Source organism: Cibotium barometz, chromosome 31 (genome assembly GCF_041138505.1).
Source record: "Cibotium barometz isolate CiBa-2024 chromosome 31, ASM4113850v1, whole genome shotgun sequence".
Classification (NCBI taxonomy): Eukaryota; Viridiplantae; Streptophyta; class Polypodiopsida; order Cyatheales; family Cibotiaceae; genus Cibotium; species Cibotium barometz.
The window spans coordinates 35,436,299-35,461,456 of record NC_141076.1 but is presented as its reverse complement, the minus strand read 5'-3'; the positions used below and the strand labels follow the sequence as shown (position 1 = coordinate 35,461,456).

Here is a 25,158-nt window from a genome sequence, read left to right as displayed (position 1 = left end):
TGAAAGCTAAATTTGAAGGCAGCCTGCATTAAAAAGATGGGGAGGGTGGGGACAATTTTATGGTGGACACCTCAAAAAATGCTCCCAAGTCACCAATAGACAACACCTTGTGGACTAGTATACAACATATGACACCATTTTCTGTCCTTCGATAGTAGTTTCTATCATGTACAACCCTCACATAAGGGCTATCTGGCTTGTACGTATCCTGCATCCAGTGCAAGGCCTCTAAATTACCACAGCAAGCATTTCTGTGAGAAGGTTTACTTGTTGTTGCTTGGAATTGGCATTGAGCCACATCCTCAACATGACATATAGGAAGCTCCAACAAAGCAAAAGAAAAATATTGGTTGAACTCCCTGAACAGAACCAGTCCCATAAATCAAACTGGTGATATGAAATTCCCTTGATGGCTCAAACAGCCCAACTTTAACGAGGATGTAGGCAGGCCATCACTTTGAGCGAACTGGTGATATGAAATTTCCCTTGATGGCTCAAACAGCCCAACTACAACAAGGATGTAGGCAGACCATCACTTTGAGCAAGACTGTATATCCTCAAAATGTAGGCCCCTCTGTTCAAAAGGGCTCCATGGTTAGTTTTGCTCCATATTCTTACAGTAAGAGCCATTAGAAATCCAAAAAAAAATTGGGCACATCCATGCAGACACAGGAAGAAAACCTACCATCATCGCCTCCATCATCATCATCCAGATAATCATCGTCGTCATCAAACCCAAAGTTCTGAAAAAATGTAATGTCAGATATGGCATAGATTCGTTTTGCCGATGCTTCTTTAAGAAAAATGCATACATACATACATGTGCCTAACTACTTGCATGCGTGAGTGCATTTGCATGCATGCATGTGCATGACTCTGCGAGTGACAAGCTCACAAACCTGTGCGTAGTCATCCTCGCCTATCTCTTCTTCCTCTTCTTGTTCCAGCTCTTCATCATCTTCATCGTCACCTCCATCAGTCTTCTTCTCTTCCTCTTTTCCTTCCTTTTCCTATTAACACCACATCACAATAGCTATGCTTTCAAGACAACGCCAGCCTTTTGGACTACACTCTTGGATTGATCACACGAAAAGCACCAACATAGATCTCTTACTTCTGCAATCTTCTCACTTCTTTGCTCCATGGTTGCCAATCTATCAAGCCTCTGTAAGTCTGGAAATTATGTAACAGGCAGACAAACTAAGAGTTCATCCAAGGCACAAATCCAGGCCGTTCATTCTAGTAGAATTATCTTCACCCTCCAGACTTACAACACCACAAACTTACAAAAGCACAATGGGAGTTCTATCTACATCCCAGAACACAACAGGAAATGCCATCTACAATGTTTTGGCATGAGATTTCAAAGCATCTCCCCGCTCCCCGCTCCCCCCCCCCCCCCCCCCCCCCCCCCCCCCAAAAAAAAACATCATTCTCATGCAAGGCTAAGGGTCCCTTCACAATGTTCTCCTGCCATCCCTTTGCCTGGCAAAATCTCAAAAAACAAATTGTTGAAGGTACATCAGAGTGTAACCAGGTGGGGTTTTCACACACGACCATTGATGCGATTAAGCACTTAAATTAAAGGCACTTAATTCATCCACTTAAACCACAGGCACACTGGGACCAAAATGACCCCCCCGGACAAGTACATCAGGTACAGACAGCCAGCAGGTAGGTACACATGGTACAGCAGCAAGTACATTAGGTACAGTAGCTACACACAAGGTACAGCAGGTGTATGAACAGCAGCAGTACTGTGCGGCCAGGTACAGTACATGCAGTAAGGTACATCAGGGATGCTGTATGGCAGCGATCAAGAGGAAAGAGGCTGTGTCAGCTGTATGGGACTGCCAGCAGCAAGTTCTATTGCAGTCCACAACATCAGCAGGGTACGGAACAGGTACAGTCGCTGCATTACGGACAGTATGGTACAGCAGGGAGATGGTGCGCTGCACCTGTACGGAAACAAGGTGAAGGTGGACTCTGGAGGCTTGTGTGTGTGTGTGTGTGTGTACAGACAGTATGGTACAGCAGGGAGATGATGCCCTGCAATTGTAAGAAAACGAGGCGAAGGTGGAGGCTTGTTGATGATGAATTTCTACACGTATGTATATATATATTATCTGTGTGCGTGCGCGCGCTTTTCTCCTTACAAGTTACACCTTTTTCCTTCCACGTTTTATTTTACATTCTTTTAAGGTTACTTTTGTCCAAGAACACCAGGCACCCACATGTTAACGTGTGAATCCTTTAGTCATGAAGGACCCAAACAAAAAAAGGTCCAGCCTTTGGTTTTATCACACATCTTTCCATCCTGTCATCCCAAGGGCTACGTGCATCCATGAGCCCCAATGTCTTCTGCTGAGCCTGAGTCTATTCCTCACTGCCCAGAATGACGTCCAAGGTTCCCAAAACCCATTTTTGGATAACCTCTCATTTCCTAAAGCTTGTCCAAAGTCCATAAATCTATAAAATACTGATAATGCTGGTAAATGCCCAAAATGGTGACACAGAGTGTCACCGGATACATTGGTAGACAGCTTACATTGTGTAATCACAGCGGAAAGTGAGAAAATGGATTTGATCTATACCACAGGTTGAATCTAACGTTAGTATCACTCTAATTTGGTAGTGCTTTTTTTATACAGCCATATACCTCAGCCCATGCATGTACTCAGGTGGCTCCACTTGTATACATAATCATTGTACAATAGAGTAACCACTTATTTATAATTTATTTGATACTACCTGCTCTATTGATCAGTAACAAAGTAATTCCTTGTATATCTAGCATGTAGAAATTGGTCTCCTCCAGTTAAAGAATTCAACTCTGCTAGAGAACTTCTTCAGCAATATATATCTGAAGTTTTCAACCAAATGCCTCATAAAGGGAATGTCTTATTTTTTGCTAAAAGGTTGTAACAAGGATGATGCAAGTAGCCAAGGGCATGTGGATTGTTCTAAATGACAAAGAGAGAATATCATTTGCCCACTCATGAGGAACAAGACTTCTAGCAAATAACGTTGTCAAATGTTTTATAAAAAAACATGATACTTACACCACTTCATCACCTGATGAGAAGTTGCCTGGGTTACATGGACCAGCCCCACCCCTGGATTCCAAACGGAATGGACAGACTTGGTGGGAGGAGTTTTTAACTCTCTAATTGTCTTGAGGTAAGGGGCCCTCCAGATCTGCAACATTGTTAGGCTACCGATGATCATCCAGCAAAAATTACATAGCATAGTTGTATCTCCCTCAGTCTAGGACATGTGGCTGGCCTTGTGACTCGTGACAAATTTTGATGTCCTTGAGGTGGGGACACTTAACCTCTTTCAATACTCCTCACCCTCGGTGGCAAATCCAGTTTATAGGCTACCTCATTGATTACCTTAGTAATTTTATAAGATCCACTAAACTAAGGAGAGTTTAAAAACTCTTTCAATTTTCATAACCTTTGAATCATTTGGGATTTTGAGGTATACATCTTGCCAAGAGGTGCCACATGGACATTCTGGCTAATCAGTACACCGGGGACACCTTTTAAAATGGGCATTGTGCATTTTGTGAACCAAGAACATGTCGCCAGGCACCAACTAGGTTTAGGGTCAAGTGTCAAGTCCTAGGTGCAACTCCACACACGTCAAATGTAACCCACTTGTGTCACATGCACTCTGCACTCAGTGCATGGTGACAAGATGGCTCATCATCAACAGTGCAACATTTGTACATTATTAGAACCCAATAGGATGATATTTGTCGTACGCCGTGACCCCATTGTATATCCTCAATCCAGGATAAGTCAGGCACGAGCTACGTATGAAACCGGCCTTCAGAAACTTGACGGGCGGTGAACACACTTAATCACACTTTTAATCGCTTTACGAACTGGAATAATAAATTTGGAAGAAGAAGAAAATAAATAAGTGGAGCTAGAATGCTCATGCACAAAAGACCAATTGGCTCCGAAGCGTGGCGCCCCCGCAGGTATTTATTTATAACTCAAGGTCGACGTAACCCTTGTACAATTCCCGAGAAGATGCCTCCTTGATCCACGAGGAGGAGATCTTCTTCTAGCTTTCACCCAAGATGTGTTGTGTGATACAAGAGCCCTGGCCCCTTATTTATACAAGTTTGGGAGAAAAGCATAGTGGCTTTCACCCAAGATGTGTTGTGTGATACAAGAGCCTTGGCCCCTTATTTATACAAGTTTGGGAGATAGCTTTTCCCCCTTAGGAAAAAAAATACTATTACAAAGGCCTTTTTTTTCCAAAAACTGAATAGCCTTTCTCCCTTCTTTTATTTTTATTTAAAAAAAATACATGGCGAATAGCTTTTCGAAAAATCAAACGTTGCTTTGATTTGCGCGATTTTGGGACTGTCTGGCGCTTCGCTTTTTTTTTTCCCCCTGTGCTTTTTCTTGCAGCCCGCCACACCTCACTTGCGTTTGCTTTTCTCTTTTGCTTGTGCACCTGTCCACTTACGTGGCAGCCAGCCACCATCGCTTCAGCCAGCCGCCAATGCTTTTGCTACCCGCCTTGCGCTTGCTTCGCTGCTGCCCGACGCCCACGCTTGCCGCATGTCATCACTTCTCACTCTAGCTTGTGCGCCTACCTGCCTACGTGGCAGCACCTGCAGCCGCCTCAGCTCCTGAGCAGCAGCCAGCCGCCACGCGTCAGCGCCAACAGTCAGCCACACGTGCAATCCAGCCTGTGCAGCCAACCGTACCTGCACACGTGTCAGCTGCACCTGTGCCACGTGGCAGTGCCACATCAGCTGTTGACTGGGCTGACCCACAAGATGCTGTACACACACACACACACACACACACACCAAACATGTATCTACGTCCACACACGTGTACAAACTTACACATGCATATACAAGTAAACATGATTAGTGAATGCTAAACAAGTTTAAAACATAATTACAATGCTTAAGAAAAAGAGGTAAAATACTCGGTCCTGTAACATACCCCCCTCTTAAAACAAAGCAATCGTCTTGGATTGTTCATTCAAAGGATCTGCCAACTTAAACAGAACCTAAGGGAGCAACGAGAAAGCTACGTCCTGCCAACTGAAACAGAACACCTGAAAAACATAAATCAAGAGCATCCACCTCGTGAATAGTCATATCCCCCTGGATGCTTTGCCTGCTCCTCTCATGGCCATCCCACAGGACCCACGATCAGCAGTACATCATGAACATGAGTAAACACTGATGCATATCAACGAAAGTCTAGAATAGGCGTCCCCATTCTCTCAAAAGATTCGTATATCCATGAATCAAACCATGTGACTAGTACACATATATCATAGAAATCCCATAGGCAGATATACTGTCAGTTTAGTATCTCGGGTGCACTGATAAGAACACCAAGCGACTTCCAGATCTCATCCAAGTGAACTCTTTGACAAAGGAACAGAGTCACCCCCCCTCTTGAGTAACAGGTAGTACTCCAGAATCCATAGCTGAACCTGTTGAAGCACTTTCTACGGTAGGCTTCAAACCAAAAGCCTCGAGGTAAAGTTGTAGTATTTTCGGTGAATCTGCCAAGCCCTCCTCCATCCCCTTCGAATCCATAGGTGAATAGTTCACAAACTTCACCAGATATCGACGTGAAACTTTTCCTCTGACTTTTCTGTCTGTATGTGTCAAAATCTGTTCCGGTTGAAGAATCTCATCAAGTTCTTCCACCTCTGGCTGTGGCTCGTCAACCTAATCCACAGGCACCACACCTCTGAAAGGTCTAAGAAGACTCACATGGAATCCATTATGAATCTTCCAATGATCCAGTAACTGAAGACGATAGGAAACATCACTCATCGTCTCAATCACCTGAAAAGGCCCATAGTTACCCTTCATTTTCTTGAGTCTAGCCTTCTCAAATCTCAAAAGCACCCAATAACCCAAATCAAAAACCAATGATCGACGGTGTAGGTTTGCTGCTTTCCTCTGTTTCTCTTGAGTCCTTTGAAGAGCCACTTTGACCTTCTTGTAAGCCTCATCCATATTCTCCACAAAACGATCTGCCTCAAAGATCTTATCTTTTGTATGTAGGATCGGAGGTACTTTCTTCCCGCCTTCCACAATCTCGAAAAGTGCCTTACCTGTCAAAGTGTGAATGGTGTTGTTGTAAGCAAACTCCACCATAGGAAATACTTTTCCCACTGTTCCTTATGATCCGAAACATAACACTTTAGAAGATCCAATACAACTGAGTTGGCAATTTATGATCCGAAACATAACACTTTAGAAGATCCAATACACTTTAGAAGATCCAATACAACTGAGTTGGCAATTTCCGATTGCCCATCTGTTTGTGGATGAAAAGACGATGAGAACTTCAACGAAGTCTTCATGTTCTGGGACAATGCTCTCCAAAATAAGCTCGTCATTCAAGGATCTCAATCACTGACAATAGATGTGGGCATCCCATGGTATTTGAAGATATTCGTCAAAAATATCCTCACCATTTGCTCTGCATTAATCTTCTTCCTGACTGGAATGAAATGAGCCTGCTTGCTGAAACGATCTACAATAGTCCAGGTGCCATCATTCCCACTCTGTGTCCTAGGAAAATCAAAGATAAAATCCATAGCAATACTCTCCCACGATCTATTTGGAATAGGCAAAGGATGAAGTACCCAAGAGTCTTTTGACGGTCATACTTCACCTTCTGACAAATGATACAATCACAAACAAAAGCATCAACATCCCTGCGCATAGTAGGCTAATAAAAGAATGCCTCCAAAGCCTTCACTCTAGCCTCAATACCACGATGGCTTGCATAAGGCAGAGCATGGCATTCTGTCAAAACCTTCTGCCTCAATCTGCCTCAACTGAGATGTGACACAATTTGTCATGCATCATCAAAAATCCTTCCTTGAGAGAATAATGATCAACTCGCTCTCCTTCGATCAAACGACCAAAAATCCGCTCAAAATCTGAGTCATGAGTATACTGTTCTCGCATATCATCAAGTTCATGATGAAAGATAATGGAGACAACGACCACATGTGGTCTCCTAGACAAGGCATCCGCTACCACATTCTTTTGGCCATCCACATGAACAATCTGAAAGTGAAACATGGACAAAAAGTTTGCCCATCTCATATGCTTCTCTGAAAGCTTCGTTTGGGTAAGGAAATAGCGAAGAGTCTGATGATCACTCTGAACAATGAAATCAGTCCCAAGAAGGTAATGCTTCCAAGTAGAAAGAGCATGAATAATCGGAAGAAGCTCCTTCTCATATACTTGTAGATTCCTTTCTGCTGGTGACAGAGTTCTACTCTCATAAGCAATAACATGTCCTTCTTGCATAAGAATAGCTCCAATGCTATTCCCGCATGCATCACACTGTACCACAGAAGGTTTATGAAGATCCGGTAAAACCAAAACTGGACCAGTGGTTAGCTTTTCCTTAAGCTTATTGAAAACTTCCACTTCGGAATTTTACATCCTTCTTGGTCAGGTGATGTTAAGGTGAAGCAATTTCTGCAAAGAATCGGATAAACCTCCTATAATATGAACAAAGTCCTAAGAAACTTCTCACATCATGATTAGTTTGCAAATCCGGCCAATTCTTTGTTGCTTCAATTTTTGCTGGATCCATCCTAACGCCATCCTTAGACACTATGTGTCCAAGAAAGTGAATCTCTTGCATAAAAAATTCACTCTTCTTTCCATTGACAACCAACCTATGCTTTCTGAGTTCCTCAAAGACTTTGGTCAAATGCTCCCGATGCTCCTTCTCTAAATGAGAAAACACAATCATATCATCAAAGAAGGTGCCACAAAAGCACGGTGGGGTCGAAAAATCCGATCCATCATCCTGTTGAAAGTCGTTGGAGCATTCGTAAGACCGAAAGACATGACCAAAAACTCAAAGTCCAAAAGTTATCCTGAAAGCTGTCTTGTGCACATCTTCTGGCCTGATGCGAATTTGATGATATCCACTCTTCAGATCAATGCGGCTGAAGTAAGCTGCTCCTTGTAACCAATCCAAAATATCATCGATTCGAGGTATAGGGAACCTGTTCTTGATGGTAATCTTATTCAGTGACCTGTAATCAATGCACATCCACCAAGAACCATCTTTCTTTTGTACCAAAAGTACTGGTGAACAATAAGACGAAGAGCTCCGCTGAATCAACCCTTTGTCCAACAGATCACGCACTTGGCTCATAATCTCTTCTTGTTGGACTGCACTCACACTATAGGGTGGCTTATTCGGTGGTGAACTTCCAGGAATCAAATCAATCCCATGATCCTCAGGCCTAGCAGGCGGCAACTCCCCTGGCAAAGCCTTTGAAAAATAATCTTGAAAACTTTTGAGAAAGTCCAATCTTTCCTTATCCAAGTTAGAATCTGTGGTATCCTGATTCTCTTTAACAAACACTAAGTAAACAGAAAGATGTTTCTTTATTAAACAAGAAATGGCCGAGGCCGATACAACAGGAATAGATTCTCCTTTAAGCTTTACATCAAGAGTGTGTTCCTTATTCTTATGAGTGAGAGAGATTTTCCTGTTGAAAGTATCTACTACCGCTTTAACTTTTCGCTGCTTTTTTTTTTCCCCTTGCGCTTTTTCTTGCAACCCGCCTCCTCTCACTTGCGTCTGCTTCTCTCTTTTGCTTGTGCGCCTGTCCACTTACGTGGCAGCCAGCCGCCAACACTTTTGCTGCCCGCCTTGCGCTTGCTTCGCTGCTGCCCGACGCCCACGCTTGTTGTGCGGCATCGCTTCTTTCTCACACAGTCCACTACAGTCCCTTCTCAGCCTCAAGTATGCAGCCCTTCCTCATACCCTTGGGAAGAGTGCATAGGCTCAAGATCAGTTCATTGTGGTGTCTCTACAACTGTGTACAATTCAGCCAGGCTTCCGATCCTCCGAGATCTTGCGTTTGGCTTATCTACAGTCCACAATCATTCTCTCTAAAGTAATAAAGCAAATACTATCTCAGTTACGGGATAGGGGACCCTTCAGTGGGTAATTTGGGACCCAATCTGGTATAAAGTACACGGACACTGATTGGCCCCAAATCGCAGTGGCGCCCCTTGCGGTATTTCTTTAATTGATTAAAAGAGCTTTGATTACAATACAAGGCTGGGAACTCAGCCGTCGCAGTAGAACCCTTGAAGCCTGCAAAGAACCTGCATCTGGCTTCTTGTCCACTCGGCATCCACAAACAAGTCCAGCCATTGTTCGCATCGAAAGACTCTTCTCACATTGAGTCCGCATACAGAAGCTTTCTCCCAAGATCAAGGCTGCCACAACCATCCATAGCCTCTCACACTATGAACAGCATCACACCCTGACACATCCAGTGCTTCTGCATCACAACACAAACTCCCAAACTGTCTCTCAAAAGAGTATCACAGCACAGCATACCATACAGTCGACACACCTGTACAAACCCTCTCTACCTTCCAAGGGTACTATCCATCTCTGTCATGGATTCCCTGTCCCCTGTCCAATTAGTAGCAAGGCTGTACCAAACATGTGTCCACTCCTGTACCTTCTGCCTGCATGTGACCTATCTCCTGGAGAAACCCAAAAACATGTTTCCTCGAGAAACCTACGACCTGTTTCCACATGAAACCCTTAGGCCTGTTTCCCCTTTGAAACTTCTGTCCTGTTTCCATACATCTAGTTACCTGTTCCCTCATGAAACATCTGGCAACATAGAGATGCCCATAACTGTAGGTCCCACTGTTCCTTTCTAGCAGGAAGAAAACAACCTGCTTCATGAGCACGCAGCCATGCGAGCTTGCATCTCTCCCATGCCAAGAAACATAACCAAAAGATCTGTACTTGTAGCCAGAAACCCAAGTACATTGCTGAATTTGCAGCCAAACAAAAACAGCCCATAAACTGTCCCAAAACAGTCCAAAACCTTGCCTTGTTTCCACCCTCCAAACTGCCAAACCCTTCCTCTCACAAAGGGCCAGAGAAACAACTCCGAGACAGTCACAAGCCAGTGAAAAGAGAGACAAAGAGGAGAAAATAAATAGTAGCCGGCTGTCTCAACACAGTAACAGTCCACCGCCTTCCACTTGCTCCTCCTGCAGTCCACTGTCTTCCACAAGAAAGAGAAAAACAGAGAGAGAAGCATGGGAAAAGCCTGCAGTCCAGCCCAACAGTTGGCAAGGGAAAGAGAGAGAGAGAGCACGCCCAGCTCTGTGCGCCTGCTGTCCTGCAGCCGCCTGCAAGGTAAAGTCCCTGCTGACCAGTCCGCCTCCTTCTCCTGCAGCTGTACCTGCTCACAGATGCTGCAGCCTAACTGTGTATCCAAGAAGAGAACCAGCCAGTCACCTGTAGCCTCTGTATCTCCTGCCCCGCCCTTCACACGAGCATGAGAGAGAGTTCAGCGTGCAGTTCTGTGCGCCCAGCCAAGTAGCCTGCTTTCCAACGAAAAAGCCAGCCCATGTATCTTCAGGCGACCAGCCCTATTTTCTCCCAAAAAGCACATGCGACTGGAAAACTGCAGCTCGACTCCCTCGAAGAAAAACATAAGGCCACGATTATCCCCTAAAAAGGGATTCTTTTATTTTTAAAGGCTTTTAAACCTTTGTCCCCTCCAAAACCCTTTGTCACCATGGGTTATGAGAGAAGACTTTAATCACTTGGCCCCCTTCACGCTTGGGGTTGTCCACGCAGGGGCTTGCTTTTTGACTCCAACCTGATGCCATTCACACTGTCCACCATGTCCCCGTGCACACCTGCATGCTGTCCAGAGAAAAACACAAGGTCGTAACATACCCCCCTCTTGAAAAATGGCAAGCGTCCTCGACTGCACTCAATGGCACAGTAAGGCATCTTTTGAGCAAAGACTCCCCATATGACAAAAGCAATGGCCCTCCAATGCATCTGGGTGATAAAACAATCATCCTGCACAATAGGCCATACTGTCACACCAAAGTGACAAACACCTCTTGCTTGTTCCTTCAGAACCTACAGCAAAAGTCTAAAACCAAATGGAAACACGTGAACTGTGTTAGCCAAAAACAAAACCATGCATCATTCTACATATGGCACACATATGCATGACACATATATGCATTCGCAAACAATATGCTTCCCAAGATGCTCTACCTACTCCAAAGTAACAGTCTAAGGGCTGCTCGCAAGCCTTACGCCCATGGGCATCCCGCAGGACCCACAACTGATGGTACAACATGAGCATATGCAAGCACTCAATGCATCCAAACACTACATCCAGTAAGTACTTTCCTACATATGTTTCATGGTCATCCCACAGGAGTTACACCCAATGGTGCATCCATGAACATAATAAAGCACTTGATGTATCATACCAACATACATGCAGCACATGACACAATGCAGAGTATTTCCCAATGTATTCACAGTGGTACCAGGATCCAATGGCACCAGAATACAAAAATACCTCTACCTCAAAAAGTGTAGGCATACATGCACAAATAGAGTTCGATCCATATTTCCATGAACCAAACCAACTCTAGGACTGCTCGCAAGACTTATGCCCTCCATAGAGTTATCCATAGTTGCAGTTATAGTTCAAGGTGCGCGCGACTGTGAACCATACTCAACCATCATCTCATGTGTCTAGAACACAAGATCATAGAAGTCCCATAAGCAGATGTACTGTCAGCCTCAGTACCTTCGGGTGAATACAAAGATGTCACCAAGCGACTCCTAGATGACAACTGAGCCTGTCTGTAACAAGGGAGCGGAGGTGCTACCCCCCTCTTGGGCATCAGGCAATGCTCCAGACCTATGCTCTGTTGAACCTGAATGAGCCGTAACAAGAGTCGACTCCAACTCATAGGCATCAAGATAAAGCTGCAACTCCTGAGGTGAATCTGCTAAGTCACCCTCCTCCATCCACTTCGCATCCATCAGTGAACCTCCTCCATCCACTTCATATCCATCAGTGAACAGCTCTTGAACTTCACAGGATAGCAACGGGAAACCTTACCCTATACCTTTCTTTCCTTATGTGCCAGTATATGCTCAGGAATAAGAACCTCGTCAAGTTCCTCCACTTCCATCTGAGCCTCATCTGATACATCCTCAGGCACCCAAAACCTGCTTGCACTCCACCCAAGTGAAAAGCACAAGTCCTCGATGAAGCATAGTAGATCACCACTGCTAAACATAGAAAGAAACTGTCTTCCGAACCCATGAAGCCTCCGTGAAGATACCACCGGTGACAAACTGTCGAAAGCCATAGCCTTCAACGCATCTCCTGCACCATAACACTTCAACTGCTTCTAGTTCCTGGCCGACTACTTCTTGTCCTTGGTGTCTTTTCTCCTGAGCTTCATCTTCAGCTCTTGCTCTTCACCTCATATAGGCAAAGACACACAATCCTGCACTGTGTCCTGCACTTCCTTTTCACTTTCCTCATGTTGAAGCTTTTAATGTGACAACCACGGGCTCGCCTCCTTGAGAAAGTCGACGATGTCCCGGCAACGGAACCTTGTAAACCGGCCTTCAGAAACCCAAAGGGCAGTGAAACAAACACTCGCACATAAAACACTTCAACACCATTGAGGACCTAGAAAAGGAAAACAAACAGGGGGAGCTAGAGTGCTCCTGCAAAAAGTACACAGACACCGATTGGCCCCAAATCGCAGTGGCGTCCCTTGCGGTATTTCTTTAATTGATTAAAAGAGCTTTGATTACAATACAAGGCTGGGAACTCAGCCGTCGCAGTAGAACCCTTGAAGCCTGCAAAGAACCTGCATCTGGCTTCTTGTCCACTCGGCATCCACAAACAAGTCCAGCCATTGTTCGCATCGAAAGACTCTTCTCACATTGAGTCTGCATACAGAAGCTTTCTCCCAAGATCAAGGCTGCCACAACCATCCATAGCCTCTCACACTATGAACAGCATCACACCCTGACACATCCAACCAGTGCTTCTGCATCACAACACAAACTCCCAAACTGTCTCTCAAAAGAGTATCACAGCACAGCATACCATACAGTCGACACACCTGTACAAACCCTCTCTACCTTCCAAGGGTACTATCCATCTCTGTCATGGATTCCCTGTCCCCTGTCCAATTAGTAGCAAGGCTGTACCAAACATGTGTCCACTCCTGTACCTTCTGCCTGCATGTGACCTATCTCCTGGAGAAACCCAAAAACATGTTTCCTCGAGCAACCTACGACCTGTTTCCACATGAAACCCTTAGGCCTGTTTCCCCTTTGAAACTTCTGTCCTGTTTCCATACATCTAGTTACCTGTTCCCTCATGAAACATCTGGCAACATAGAGATGCCCATAACTGTAGGTCCCACTGTTCCTTTCTAGCAGGAAGAAAACAACCTGCTCCATAAGCACGCAGCCATGCGAGCTTGCATCTCTCCCATGCCAAGAAACATAACCAAAAGATCTGTACTTGTAGCCAGAAACCCAAGTACATTGCTGAATTTGCAGCCAAACAAAAACAGCCCATAAACTGTCCCAAAACAGTCCAAAACCTTGCCTTGTTTCCACCCTCCAAACTGCCAAACCCTTCCTCTCACAAAGGGCCAGAGAAACAACTCCGAGACAGTCACAAGCCAGTGAAAAGAGAGAGAAAGAGAAGAGAAAATAAACAGTAGCCGGCTGTCTCAACACAGTAACAGTCCACCGCCTTCCACTTGCTCCTCCTGCAGTCCACTGTCTTCCACAAGAAAGAGAAAAACAGAGAGAGAAGCATGGGAAAAGCCTGCAGTCCAGCCTAACAGTTGGCAAGGGAAAGAGAGAGAGAGCACGCCCAGCTCTGTGCGCCTGCTGTCCTGCAGCCGCCTGCAAGGGAAAGTCCCTGCTGACCAGTCCGCCTCCTTCTCCTGCAGCTGTACCTGCTCACAGATGCTGCAGCCTAACTGTGTATCCAAGAAGAGAACCAGCCAGTCACCTGTAGCCTCTGTATCTCCTGCCCCGCCCTTCACACGAGCATGAGAGAGAGTTCAGCGTGCAGTTCTGTGCGCCCAGCCAAGCAGCCTGCTTTCCAACGAAAAAGCCAGCCCATGTATCTTCAAGCGACCAGCAGCCCTATTTTCTCCCAAAAAGCACATGCGACTGGAAAACTGCAGCTGGACTCCCTCGAAGAAAAACATAAGGCCACGATTATCCCCTAAAAAGGGATTCTTTTATTTTTAAAGGCTTTTAAACCTTTGTCCCCAAAACCCTTTGTCACCATGGGTTATGAGAGAAGACTTTAATCACTTGGCCCCCTTCACACTTGGGGTTGTCCACGCAGGGGCTTGCTTTTTGACTCCAACCTGATGCCATTCACACTGTCCACCATGTCCCCGTGCACACCTGCATGCTGTCCAGAGAAAAACACAAGGTCGTAACAGGAAGGGTAACTCGTCTTATAAAGACACTAAGACAGACAACAGTCCTAGCTCTAGTTCAGGAGGCAAGGAATCCAAGCCTAAGAAGACCCCTGAGGAAAAGGCTCAAGCAAGCATCACTGGAGACTATCTTTCTCCAGAGGAGCAAAGACAGTATCAGTCAGAAAATCAATGTTTTTTCTCTCATACCATTGGGCATGGTAAGAGGCATTGTCCAAAAAGGCAAGCAGAGCAAGCTTCCAAAGAGCCTTCTGCCACAGTTGCCGCAGTATCCCCCGCTCCTCCAGACCCGCCTGCTACCACCAATGTGGTTCAGATCTTACCTTCTATGCATCCCATGCCATCCGTGGTACTTGATGCTAAGCAGGAGGGTGAGGCAACAACCACACAAAAAAGCTTGATCCGAGCTTATGGCTCTGCCAAGGACCGACACTTCATAATCCTTTTTGACATGGGGAATTCTGAGGATGCCATCTCTCCCCGGTTGGCTACCAACATAAGCTGTACCTTAGTGCCCTATCATTTGGAGGTAGACGGGTTTACACCTGGTCTCCGCACCCACATATCTCAACAGGCACAGCGGTTTTCTTTTCAAGTTCAAAAGGCCTCATTCCAGAGAGATTTCATTGTCTCTCCTCTTTTGGGATGTGACATGATCTTAGGAATCCAGTGGTTTCGTCAGTATGAACCTATTCCCAATTGGGGACAGAGCACCTTTATTATCTCTAAAGGTTTTCCTGAGCCTGTCATGATTCGGGGGAATAGGAGCATTCTTGGCATTCCTATGATTTCTCATCTCCGGGGCGACGAGCTATGTGCAAGGGAGCAGAAGAAGCATTGATTTATGCTCAGACAGCTTCTATCTCATCGATAACTGCTGTCTCATCATCTTCAGTCCCTCAGTTGGCAGATCTCCTTTCTCATTCAGACATTTTTAAGAATGATCTCCTACCCAATATCCCACAGTTAGCAGAACCTCCTAGCAAGTTTCCCTCTTGTCTTTCCAAGACTTTCAAGGACAAGCTAGAACAGCAGTCAGTTCGCAAACATTTGAAACCTGTTCCTTATGGACGCATTTTCACAGTCATCACAGACCACCAAGCACTTAAGTGGCTCCCGACGATGCCAAGTGCCTAGTGGAGTGATCAGCACACTAGACAAGGTCAACTCTTCCACCAGGTTGGAGGAATGATCAAGTACATCCCTAGTCAACATAACCCAATAGCAGATGTTCTTAGTAGAAAGACCAGCATCGAGACCATTCAGGAATCTACCATTCTCAACATCTCTGGAAAAGACTTAAATAGCATAGAACCTCAGTATATCGATTCCGTAGAGTTTGGTACTCAACTCAGTTTGGCCCTCAGTTTTGAACTTGGCCATTACTCAGTTCACAAACAGGCAAGTAAGCTTAGACGAGATATCCACTTCCAGGAAGGGGATTGGGTCTATCAGTGCATCATTAAAAAAATTTGAAATAAGTAGACAAACATTGTCTCAAGCTTTCATTCCGTAGTTTTGGCCCTTTTCCAATAGTTAAGAAGTTAACTGATGTCTCTATGAAATTAAAGTTGCCTACCAGTTGGACAATGCAAAATGTTTTCCATGTTTCTTGGCTAAAACCATAAGTTGGTCCAGAAGTGTTTGATGTTTCAGATGAACAGCAGCCAGACGTGGTAGACGAAGCAGAAGTCATCGAGCCCTTATAGGTGTTGTTCTCATTTTTCCTCACTCCCCTGGAGCAGGCCGACTACTGCCTAGGGTCCATATATAATGCACCCCCCACTCCCTTGCCATTGTATCATTCTATTTGGGATTCTTCTTGTGTATATATAGTAGAGTTATACGCCTCTCTCTCCATTGCTGTTTTTTCTGCACTTGCTCTTGTGCAGTGTCACAGGGGACGGAAGGGACGGACTGTTGGAACGGAGGGACGCCGAGTCGAGACGGTTCAGGAACGGGGACGGCAGGGGACGGTCAGGCGTCCCCCTGGAGGCGTCCCTCACAAGGGACGGTGAAGGGGACGGCGATAGGAACGGGGACGGCTGTGGGGGACGGCAGTAGGAACGGGGACGGCAGGGAGCCATTCTAGTCATGGGCCTTTAGCCTTGGCCCATAGGCCTTGAGCCTTTGAGGCTTTGGGCCTTGGCCTCTCTCTTGCCTCCCTAAGCCCTCCCTATAAGAAGACACACACACACACTCCCTCTCACACTTCAAGCTTTATCTTCACACACACACACACACTCTCCCTCAAGCGGCAAGCCTCAAGGGCCAAGGTCTCAAGTTTCAAGCTCTCACACAAGCAAGCTGTACTATGTAAGACACTCTCTCCCTCACACACACTCTCTCAAGCTTCACACACACACACACAACACACACACACACACACACACCCATCCTCACACTCAACTTCTCAAGTTCTCCCTCAACTTTCAAGGCTCAAGCCTCACTCACTCTCTCTCTCTCTCTCTCTCTCTCTCAAGCTATCAAGTGACAAGGACATCCATGGCATCCTCCTCGTGGCAGTGGCTCTTCAAGTTCCAACTACCCGTAGAAGGAAGGACGACGGGATGGACATGGTGGGATGAGGTCAATCACACCCCATCCCCTCATGGAGGTGGTGCACAACCATGGACATGCAAGCTTTGCCTGTATAGGCGAGTGGGTGGTACTGACAATGTAATTTTTAAGTGCCGTTCCTACCCCCGTCCCCATTCCCTACATATGGCCGTCCCCCGTCCCGTCCCCCGTCCCTTGTGACTATGCTCTTGTGTTTCCAGATTTAGTCATCATCTCCGCTGCATATTCTAACATGGTATCAGAGCCCTAAGCTCTTGATAGTTCTTGGGATTTGTGTGAGCAAGAGGGGGGCTGTTGTGTTGCTGATTGGTGGACTGTTCGGGACAGTTCGGGAAGAGGAGAAGCAAGAGGACGACGGGCTGATTTGCTGGACAGCCACTTGCAAGTGTAAGTTCTTCTTTGTTCCCACACACCCACCCTTTTTCAGATTACATCCCCGCAATGGCAGATTTGTTAGAGATGGCTGAGAGGCATGTGAAGATCCCTACACTCCCCACGTTCCCGATGAACCGTCAGTTGGACGGGAACAACTATGGCATATGGAAGGTTATGATGGAATCTGTTCTGGAGTCTTAAGACCTTGCTGATTTCATCGTTTTTGGGGTTCCACGGCCGGTAGTAGAGGAAGGGGAGTTACCGTCAACCCGAAAGGACCGGGAGGCACAGGCACAAGCACAGTTGTGGGATCGTGTCAGCGCCAGGGTCTGTTCATTTATCTTCCTCAACTGCACACCGCAAGTAATCAATCGTGTAAAGCATATGACGTTGGCCAAAGGTATATGGCAGCATTTGGCTTCTCTTTACAACAGGGTATCGCCTATGAAGAGAACCATCACGTGGGAGGAGCTTGTGCCCATGGTCTTGGACTAAGAGGAACGATTCACGAACCCTCCACAGGGCGGAGGTTCGGAAACCTTAACTGGCCAACGATCGAAAGGCCGTAACACGAGCAAAGGGACGGCTTCATCGGAGAAGTCTTCTGAGAAGAAGTCCGACGCTGATTGCGAGAAACTAAAGGCAAAGAGGACCTATAATGATTGTGGCGAGAAAGGCCACTATTGGAGGCAGTGTCCCAAGCGAAAGACCAAGAAAGGTGAAGATTCCTCAGCAACAATCATGAAGACTCCGACTTTTGTGCACTTGGAGGTGATGGACACCGATGTTTCATTTTCTTCAAGCAAGGAGGAGGTTGGAGGACTCTCCGCAACGGATACTCGGGAGTGGATTCTAGACAGTGGTGCTTCCAGGCACATGACTCCTTCCCGTTCGGCTTTACAGGATCTCTGCAGGTATTCTGGTCACATTCTTACTGGGGATACATCCACTATCCCAATTCACAATGAGGGTAGGTTAGCGATAGTTCCCGATGGTGTTGTATGTTCCGTCACTTGGTTTTCATCTGTTGTCAGTGCATCGAGTTTGCAAGACTCGCGTACGCGTGCAATTTGATGAGCATTTTGTTGCTCTCCGGGACAAGGCAACAGGCCACGTGGTTTGGGAAGGCGGAGTGGAGAATGGAGTTTACAAGCTTTCAGCACTCTCTCTCCTAGGTCTTCAGGTTTGTGATGAGTGGCAGTCTGGTAATGGCCACTTAAGTGTGGATACGCTGCAAGTGCAAGCTCTCCCAGAGCAGATGGAGGATAGCTTGCCAGTTGATGGCAGCAATTGGCAGGATCTTTCCAGTACTGATGTTGGTAGTTCTTGTGTTCGTCAGTCAAAGGAAACTTTAAAGGTAACCTATGCTTTGTTGTCTCGTAGCATTCGAGACAGAGAAACTCCTGTAGATGAGGATGTTCTTTCCACGAGGACCTCTTGGAAAGCCACGCAGGTGGCAGTTGATTACTTGCAAAAGGAGGTAGTTATTGCACATTCTCCAAGCTTTGTGGTTCCGGATTCAAAGGGGGTGTTTTACAGGTATGAGAAGGCCTTGCGTGAACTTCAGGAGCTTACAGCCTCTACCAGGGTAGCCTACTACACCCTACCCCATTCACACCATTCACTTGAGAGGGTACTCTCACGAGCACTTTTTCCCTGTGACTAGACACAGGTTTTTTCCTCGTGTGAACACACTTATGTGTGTTGGGCATTTTGCCCTAGGCTACTTTATGTACTCACATTGTACTTTCATTTTATATTATCGAGTACATCTTTTCCAGCACTCTTCAGCTTCACTAGTTCTTCTCTCTCTTGCACCTGTGTGCGCATCTGTGTGCAGGCTTCTTCCCCCATACCCAACAACGGAACCTACTAATATTGGGCAAGCGCTTTCCAAACTGACTTGGAAGCGGGCCATGGAGCTTGACTCTATTGAGCAATATCAAACTTGGCAACTGGTTCCTAGACCGGCAAAGCGGAAGGTGATTGGTGTCAAGTGGATCTATAAGACTAAGTACAAATCGGTTAGGACTCTGGATCACAAGGCCAGGCTTGTGGCCAAAGGCTATTCTCAAAAAGCTGGCGTGGATTTTGATGATACCTTTTGCACCGACTGCTCGGATGGTGACCATACGAACTGTTCTTGCTCTTGCTGCACACTCTCATTGGCCTATCTTTCGGATAGATGTCAAGCCGGGATTCCTCAATGGGGAGCTACAGGCGGAAGTTTATGTTGAACAGCCCCTGGGACTTCAAGTTCCTGGCTCCAAAGGTATGATCTACAAGCTGAAAAAGGGAAAACTGCTGGCTGGGGTCCATGCATGTGCGTGTGCCTACGTGCATACAACAGCCAGATATAGCATGCGATGGGTGAGTTTAGCATGTGTGACCCTTTTTGTGTCCAATTAAAGCATGGAAGCCCCTCAGAATAACTAATCATGTGCTTGGAGAATGGTAGAAGTGCTTGAAATGGTAACTCCTACACTTTTAACTTGCTTGTAATGGCAATTCGTGCACTTATGCCTTGCTATATAAGCAACACAGTTATTTTTGGGCATTGCTTTTTTGGGGTAAAAAAAAGGGGAAAAAAGGGCTGAATTATTAAGGTGCCTTGCTATTGAGGGAATTTGGGAGCTTGCTTATTGGATCTGCATGCTATTTTGAGCCTCACACGTGTGTAAGGCTGCTCATGGTCAACCAGTTTTAACTGTAAACCATACTTTTATTGGCGAGCCATTGCGTCTTCCCTCTTTCATCCTTGCATATTCCCTCTGCTGGATCTAACCTCTCAACTCCATGGCAGAAAATCCTTCAACTACAGCTGCACCTATGGCAATAAAAATATAGGGAGTACAGCCTGTAGCTCAACCTGGAGCTCATGGACTTCTGAACGAAGAGGTACAGCTTGGCACAGCTACATCTCAGGTACCATCTTAGTTTCTTGGTTTACGTGATGTCTTGTCTGCTCTCAATGCTCTTCAACAACCATACAATCAGTATACGGGTTATCAACGACCTCCTCTGCCTTCTACTGCACCTTCACCTACTCTTCAACGGCCTGTAGCTCCTTATTAGGTAATCATGTATTCCACCATTCTTGATTTACAGAGATAGCTACAGGAGTTATGCTCCCAGGCTCCCCAAGCTACAAATACTAACCCTCCTCCATTGAAACTCTCCTTTCACCCTGAGCCTTTCTCGGGTGAGGAGGAGTGCGAGGAGCTTTACTTAGAAAGCTGTCTCGGGAAGTGACGGCCTTTTTTGATCTGTATAGATACACTGATGCTCAACCAATCAATCAGATCCAGATCATGCTTCAACATAAGCGACCTCTATGTAAAGCCTACAACATGGGCTGATTTTCAGCAGGTGTTTAAGGCCGCATTTGTCTCCATAAACAAGATTAATCACTTCCGACGGTTATCGAATGATCAAGGACCGAGTGGGGGATTTCAGCCCTACATGATGAGGTGAGGGTTTGGTGGGACAAGGAAGCACACTATACCCCAATTAACCCATGTACAATGAAGAAGACCTAAATATTTACTTTCCCAAAACCCGAACTTGTGCACTCTTGGAATCTAGGTGCTCTACCTATTTAAGTAGTAAACGCACACGGGTGCCAGAAAAGGAAGGAAATTTGTAGGTTTCCTAGGCTTTGATATCAACTCTAGAACACTTGTGCCTCTATGCTAGGGTTTTCCAAAGATAGAAAGAAGAGTGCAGCGGAATCACACATCCAGCACACACAAGAGTCCTAAACTACTGATCTGTATTATGTACAAGAAAGAAGTTATACAACTGAAATTCAAGTACAAGATGTGGCTGAAAATGAAGATATCAAATCACAGTAATACTCATCATTCCCTTTTTTACCCCTGCTTATAATGAAAGGTTGTCATCTAATGGACAAGCTCTTATATCATAGCTCAACATGAGAGTTTTGAGTGTTGACATCATTGTGTTCTTTTATATCACATGAGTGTAGACTGTAGTTTAGAGTCCATATCACTCTGACTAATGAAGTTTGTCATGCATCACCTCCATCACTCCAATGTCATGTGCACACGGCGAGAGAGTCCCCCCCTCCATCACCTCATCCCGTCACCCACTCACCAAAAGGGTGTTGGAGGGATGAGAGGAGACTAAGATTGATTATTGAATACATATCATATTTTTCCAAGGACACAATCAGCATATGGGATATAGCTCAACCATGTGTCAACATGAGGTGACGATCTTCCAATACCCCCCCCGGCGCAGAATGTTGCACATGCACACCCCCCTTCCATGACGACTCATAGGTTTACTAGATCCGGCGTCATGATGTTCACCAGCCAGCACACAACCCCGCCTCAACCAACATTTACACCCGACCAACTGGTTTTTGACGTGGTCATTTTGTAGCTAAGGTGGTCACACTAGATGGCAACGCCAACTCCTCGGGTCAACGGAAGTGCATCATACTCAACACCAAATGCCGACCAAACCCTGAGCTCTAATACCACTGTTGGCCCAACCATAGATCCGCCTCAGACATGGTAGGAGAGTCCCCCCCATCACCTCATCCCATCATCCACTCACCCAAAGGATGTTGGAGGCATGAGAAATAAGATTGATTATTGAATATATATCATATTTTTCCAAGGACACAATCAGCATGTGGGATATAGCTCAGCCATGACCTTCCAATATGAGTGCGTGGACAGATTCTTGTGTTTGTAAGAGCTATCGTGCCAAATCATTGCAATATTATCTAGGTGCCCGATGAGGAACCAAGTGTAGACATAGTTATTAGGTTACTGTGTGAACAAACTTAGATAGACATTATTATTAGGGCTGGTAGAGTTGATAGCAAACTCACGGACATTAGACACTATAAATAGAAGTCTAGGCCTTATTCATATTCATTCATTAATCAATCAATCATCATTGAGTCTTTGAGAACTCGAGAGCAATGTTACCATTGAGTATATCTATTCAGTATGGTATATATTTCATATTAGTAATACATGGTAGATTAGGTTCTCTCTCTACTATGTATTGAGCATGTGGAAGAAGCAGTTTGTTGTGCATGAGTTTAAGTCTCTGATTAGGTGCTAATCACAATCAATCAATTCATAAGCGTGCTTCCACAAGCACCCATGTTACATTGGTATCAGACCATCAGGTTTTGACAAAAGAAAGGCTGCAATTTTTTCCTTGTCATAAGGACATGGAGATCTATAGCAAAGAACCCCATCATCGTCAACGTTTTCACTCAGGTTTGCATTTTTTAAATCAAGGCTACGTCTTACAAATTATGTACCAAATAGCTCTAGTGTGTGCAAGGGACGCTCAGCCAAAGAGCAAGAAAGAAGGCCAAACACAACATGTAGAGAGCGGACACAACAAGCAAGGCGACCTATTGGTGCTTAAAATGCAGCCAGATAGGGGTGACAGAAAGCGCATCAAGGAGAGTCTAGTGGTGGAGTTTGGACACTCACAAGGTTAGATCTAGGAGAGCCAAGTAAAGAGAATGCGAGGAAGAGGGAAAGCTTGAGTTCCTTGCAAGCAAAAACACACACAAGAGAGAGCAAGACACAAAAGAGAGATGGATGGTTGAATCTTCTTCTCTTCTCTACAACCATAAACTAAAGAGATAAGAGTACATACTATACAGGTGTAGTTTGAATATGTGGCCACACTTTTATTATATATAGCAAGAACTTTGCTTGTTTACCCATCAACCTGTAATGTATGTGTGACAATTCCCATAATACATTCATGGCAAACTCTCCCAAGCCATAGTACACAGCCAAAACAAACCTCCTTTGCATAGGCAGCTTGATTCTATGCAATATACTGTAAGGCAGACTAACAATGAAAGACCACTTAGGCCAATTCAAATCTCCAGCATTACATACGTAGCTGAAATGAAGCCATACCACTTTTGCGTGAACTGGTATCTAATGTCCATTGAGAAGTTCCTTTGTACTGACCATCATGTCCTCGTTTTCTGTCCCCTGCCGTTGAATCCAGCAAAAAAAACCAATATAACAGTCTATAATAGTGATAGAATAATGAACAAACATAAGAATGAGAGAGAGAGAGAGAGAGAGATGGCATACAAATGCTTACCTTGTTGACCTAAAAGATCAGCTGGAAAGTATGCTGATGTGAGCTTAAGAACAGACGCCAGAGGAGGGCGTTTGGCTTTGAAGTTTGGCTTGTACTTGTCTGAATACCTTTCTATCTCTGCTGCCACTCCAGCTGCCAAGTTAAAGATATATCAGAAACCACATCTATACCCATAAAACATACACCTACAACACAACATTATGGCACCATATAGCACAGGCAAGCCAGCATTGCACAGAAGGCCTTCTATACTCCAGCTCTTCAAAAAATGGAAGCACACAAAATCTTGAGCTATCTGACTACAAATACACTCACTTGTCTTCTCTTTAGGCTTCTCGATGTAGTAAGGGGATGCATTCCAGAATGTTTCAAGTCGCCTCCTTCGGGAGATGAGCTCCTCTTCTGTTTTCCCAACATCTGGGAGCTCAGGAAGAGTCGTGATTGTCTACCCCAAAGAGACAAGGGAAGTTTAATGACAATGTTAGCATTAGTTCCAAGACTCCAAACACACTTATCATTGCTTCTTGATGTACCAAAAGCCATAATCCATCTACACCAGATGTCAGAGATGCAGGAAACCATCAAAAGCTTAAGAAAAACAAATCCTGACCCTAATTTCCATCTGATAGTATGACGCCCCTGATGGAAGATCAGAAAGCTCTAAAATCTAGAACACCCAAGATCAGAGTACCCTCGGTTTTCATCTAACAGTATGATGATGATCCTACTAGAAGACACAATCATAGCAGATGATAAAACCCTAGGGATCGGAAAAACCCTAGAATGTGCGGATAACCCTAAACTCTATCTAACCAATCATCGAAGACCCAGAGGATAAAACCCTAGGGATCAAAAAAACGCTAGTTGGAATCATAAAACCCTAAAATATAAAGCTTACAGGAAAAAGGGGAGGAGGGCCGTCTGGTTTCTTGACGAATACGAGCTGCCCGTCATCGCCCCGGGCTTGAGGGATGTAGCCGCCCCCGCCTCCGAAGCGCCCTCTGCCGCGGCCTCCAAATCCTCCTCGGCCCCGGAAAGACATCGGCTTCTACTAGCTTTCTGAGTTGTAATGGTGGCGCACTGGAGCATGGTCACATTTGCACAAATCAAGAATCAAAACTAGAGTGTTTTGTACGAGAAAAATTGAAGCTAGCTTAACAAAACAGAAGTGTAGCGCACATATACATATACATATACTCAAGAAACGCTTAAAACTTCTTTTTGATACCAAATATCAAAACTAAAAAACCATTAATATCGGGCTCTTGTTCTAGTGGTTGAAGGAGTTAAAGGAGTTGGCTTGTAACTTGGAGGTATTAGGTCCAATCCTCAGCTAGACACCGGATTATTATCTTGCCCTCACTTTGTAGAGGATACGAGGGGTCCTCACGGAGTATGTTGCTCCTGCAAAAAAATAAATTAAATTGAATTAAATATAAAAAACCAAATTCACACACACCCCCTACAAGAGAAAATATTTATTATATTGCATAGCTAGATCCAGCGTATGTGCTCACCCATAGGATAAGGATCCAAATCACACAAAAAAACTTGTAAGAACAATCCAAACTCTTAACTCTAATGGTGGACTCTTAAAATTGTCAAAAAAATGCCATGTATAAAGTGTGTGTTCTCGACCTCGGCTCATGGAAAACAGATAGCGTATAGCTTCCATTGATAGTGTACAACTTCATACGTCTTGCATCAAAAAAACCAAACAGATGTATACCTTCAAACAACAAGAT

General features: G+C 45.2%; 1 protein-coding gene across 2 annotated transcripts; it reads right to left on the bottom strand.

Moving 5' to 3' along the window:
* On the bottom strand, positions 1 to 24,599 carry LOC147620796 (DNA-directed RNA polymerase III subunit). 2 transcript variants are annotated; one of them, XM_086825066.1, is made up of 9 exons: positions 24,312 to 24,599; positions 23,729 to 23,858; positions 23,414 to 23,545; positions 23,221 to 23,298; positions 1,115 to 1,173; positions 900 to 1,010; positions 686 to 743; positions 510 to 574; positions 371 to 429 (listed from the first exon to the last, which is right to left on the bottom strand). In XM_086825066.1, exons 1-8 carry the CDS (start codon positions 24,453 to 24,455, stop codon positions 558 to 560), a joined length of 729 nt encoding a protein of 242 aa, XP_086681192.1. In that variant the 5' UTR covers positions 24,456 to 24,599; the 3' UTR covers positions 371 to 429; positions 510 to 557. The 2 variants fall into 2 exon arrangements, with proteins under 2 accessions (XP_086681191.1, XP_086681192.1); XM_086825065.1 differs by having other exon boundaries at positions 1 to 574.
* Positions 24,600 to 25,158: the final 559 nt, after the last annotated feature.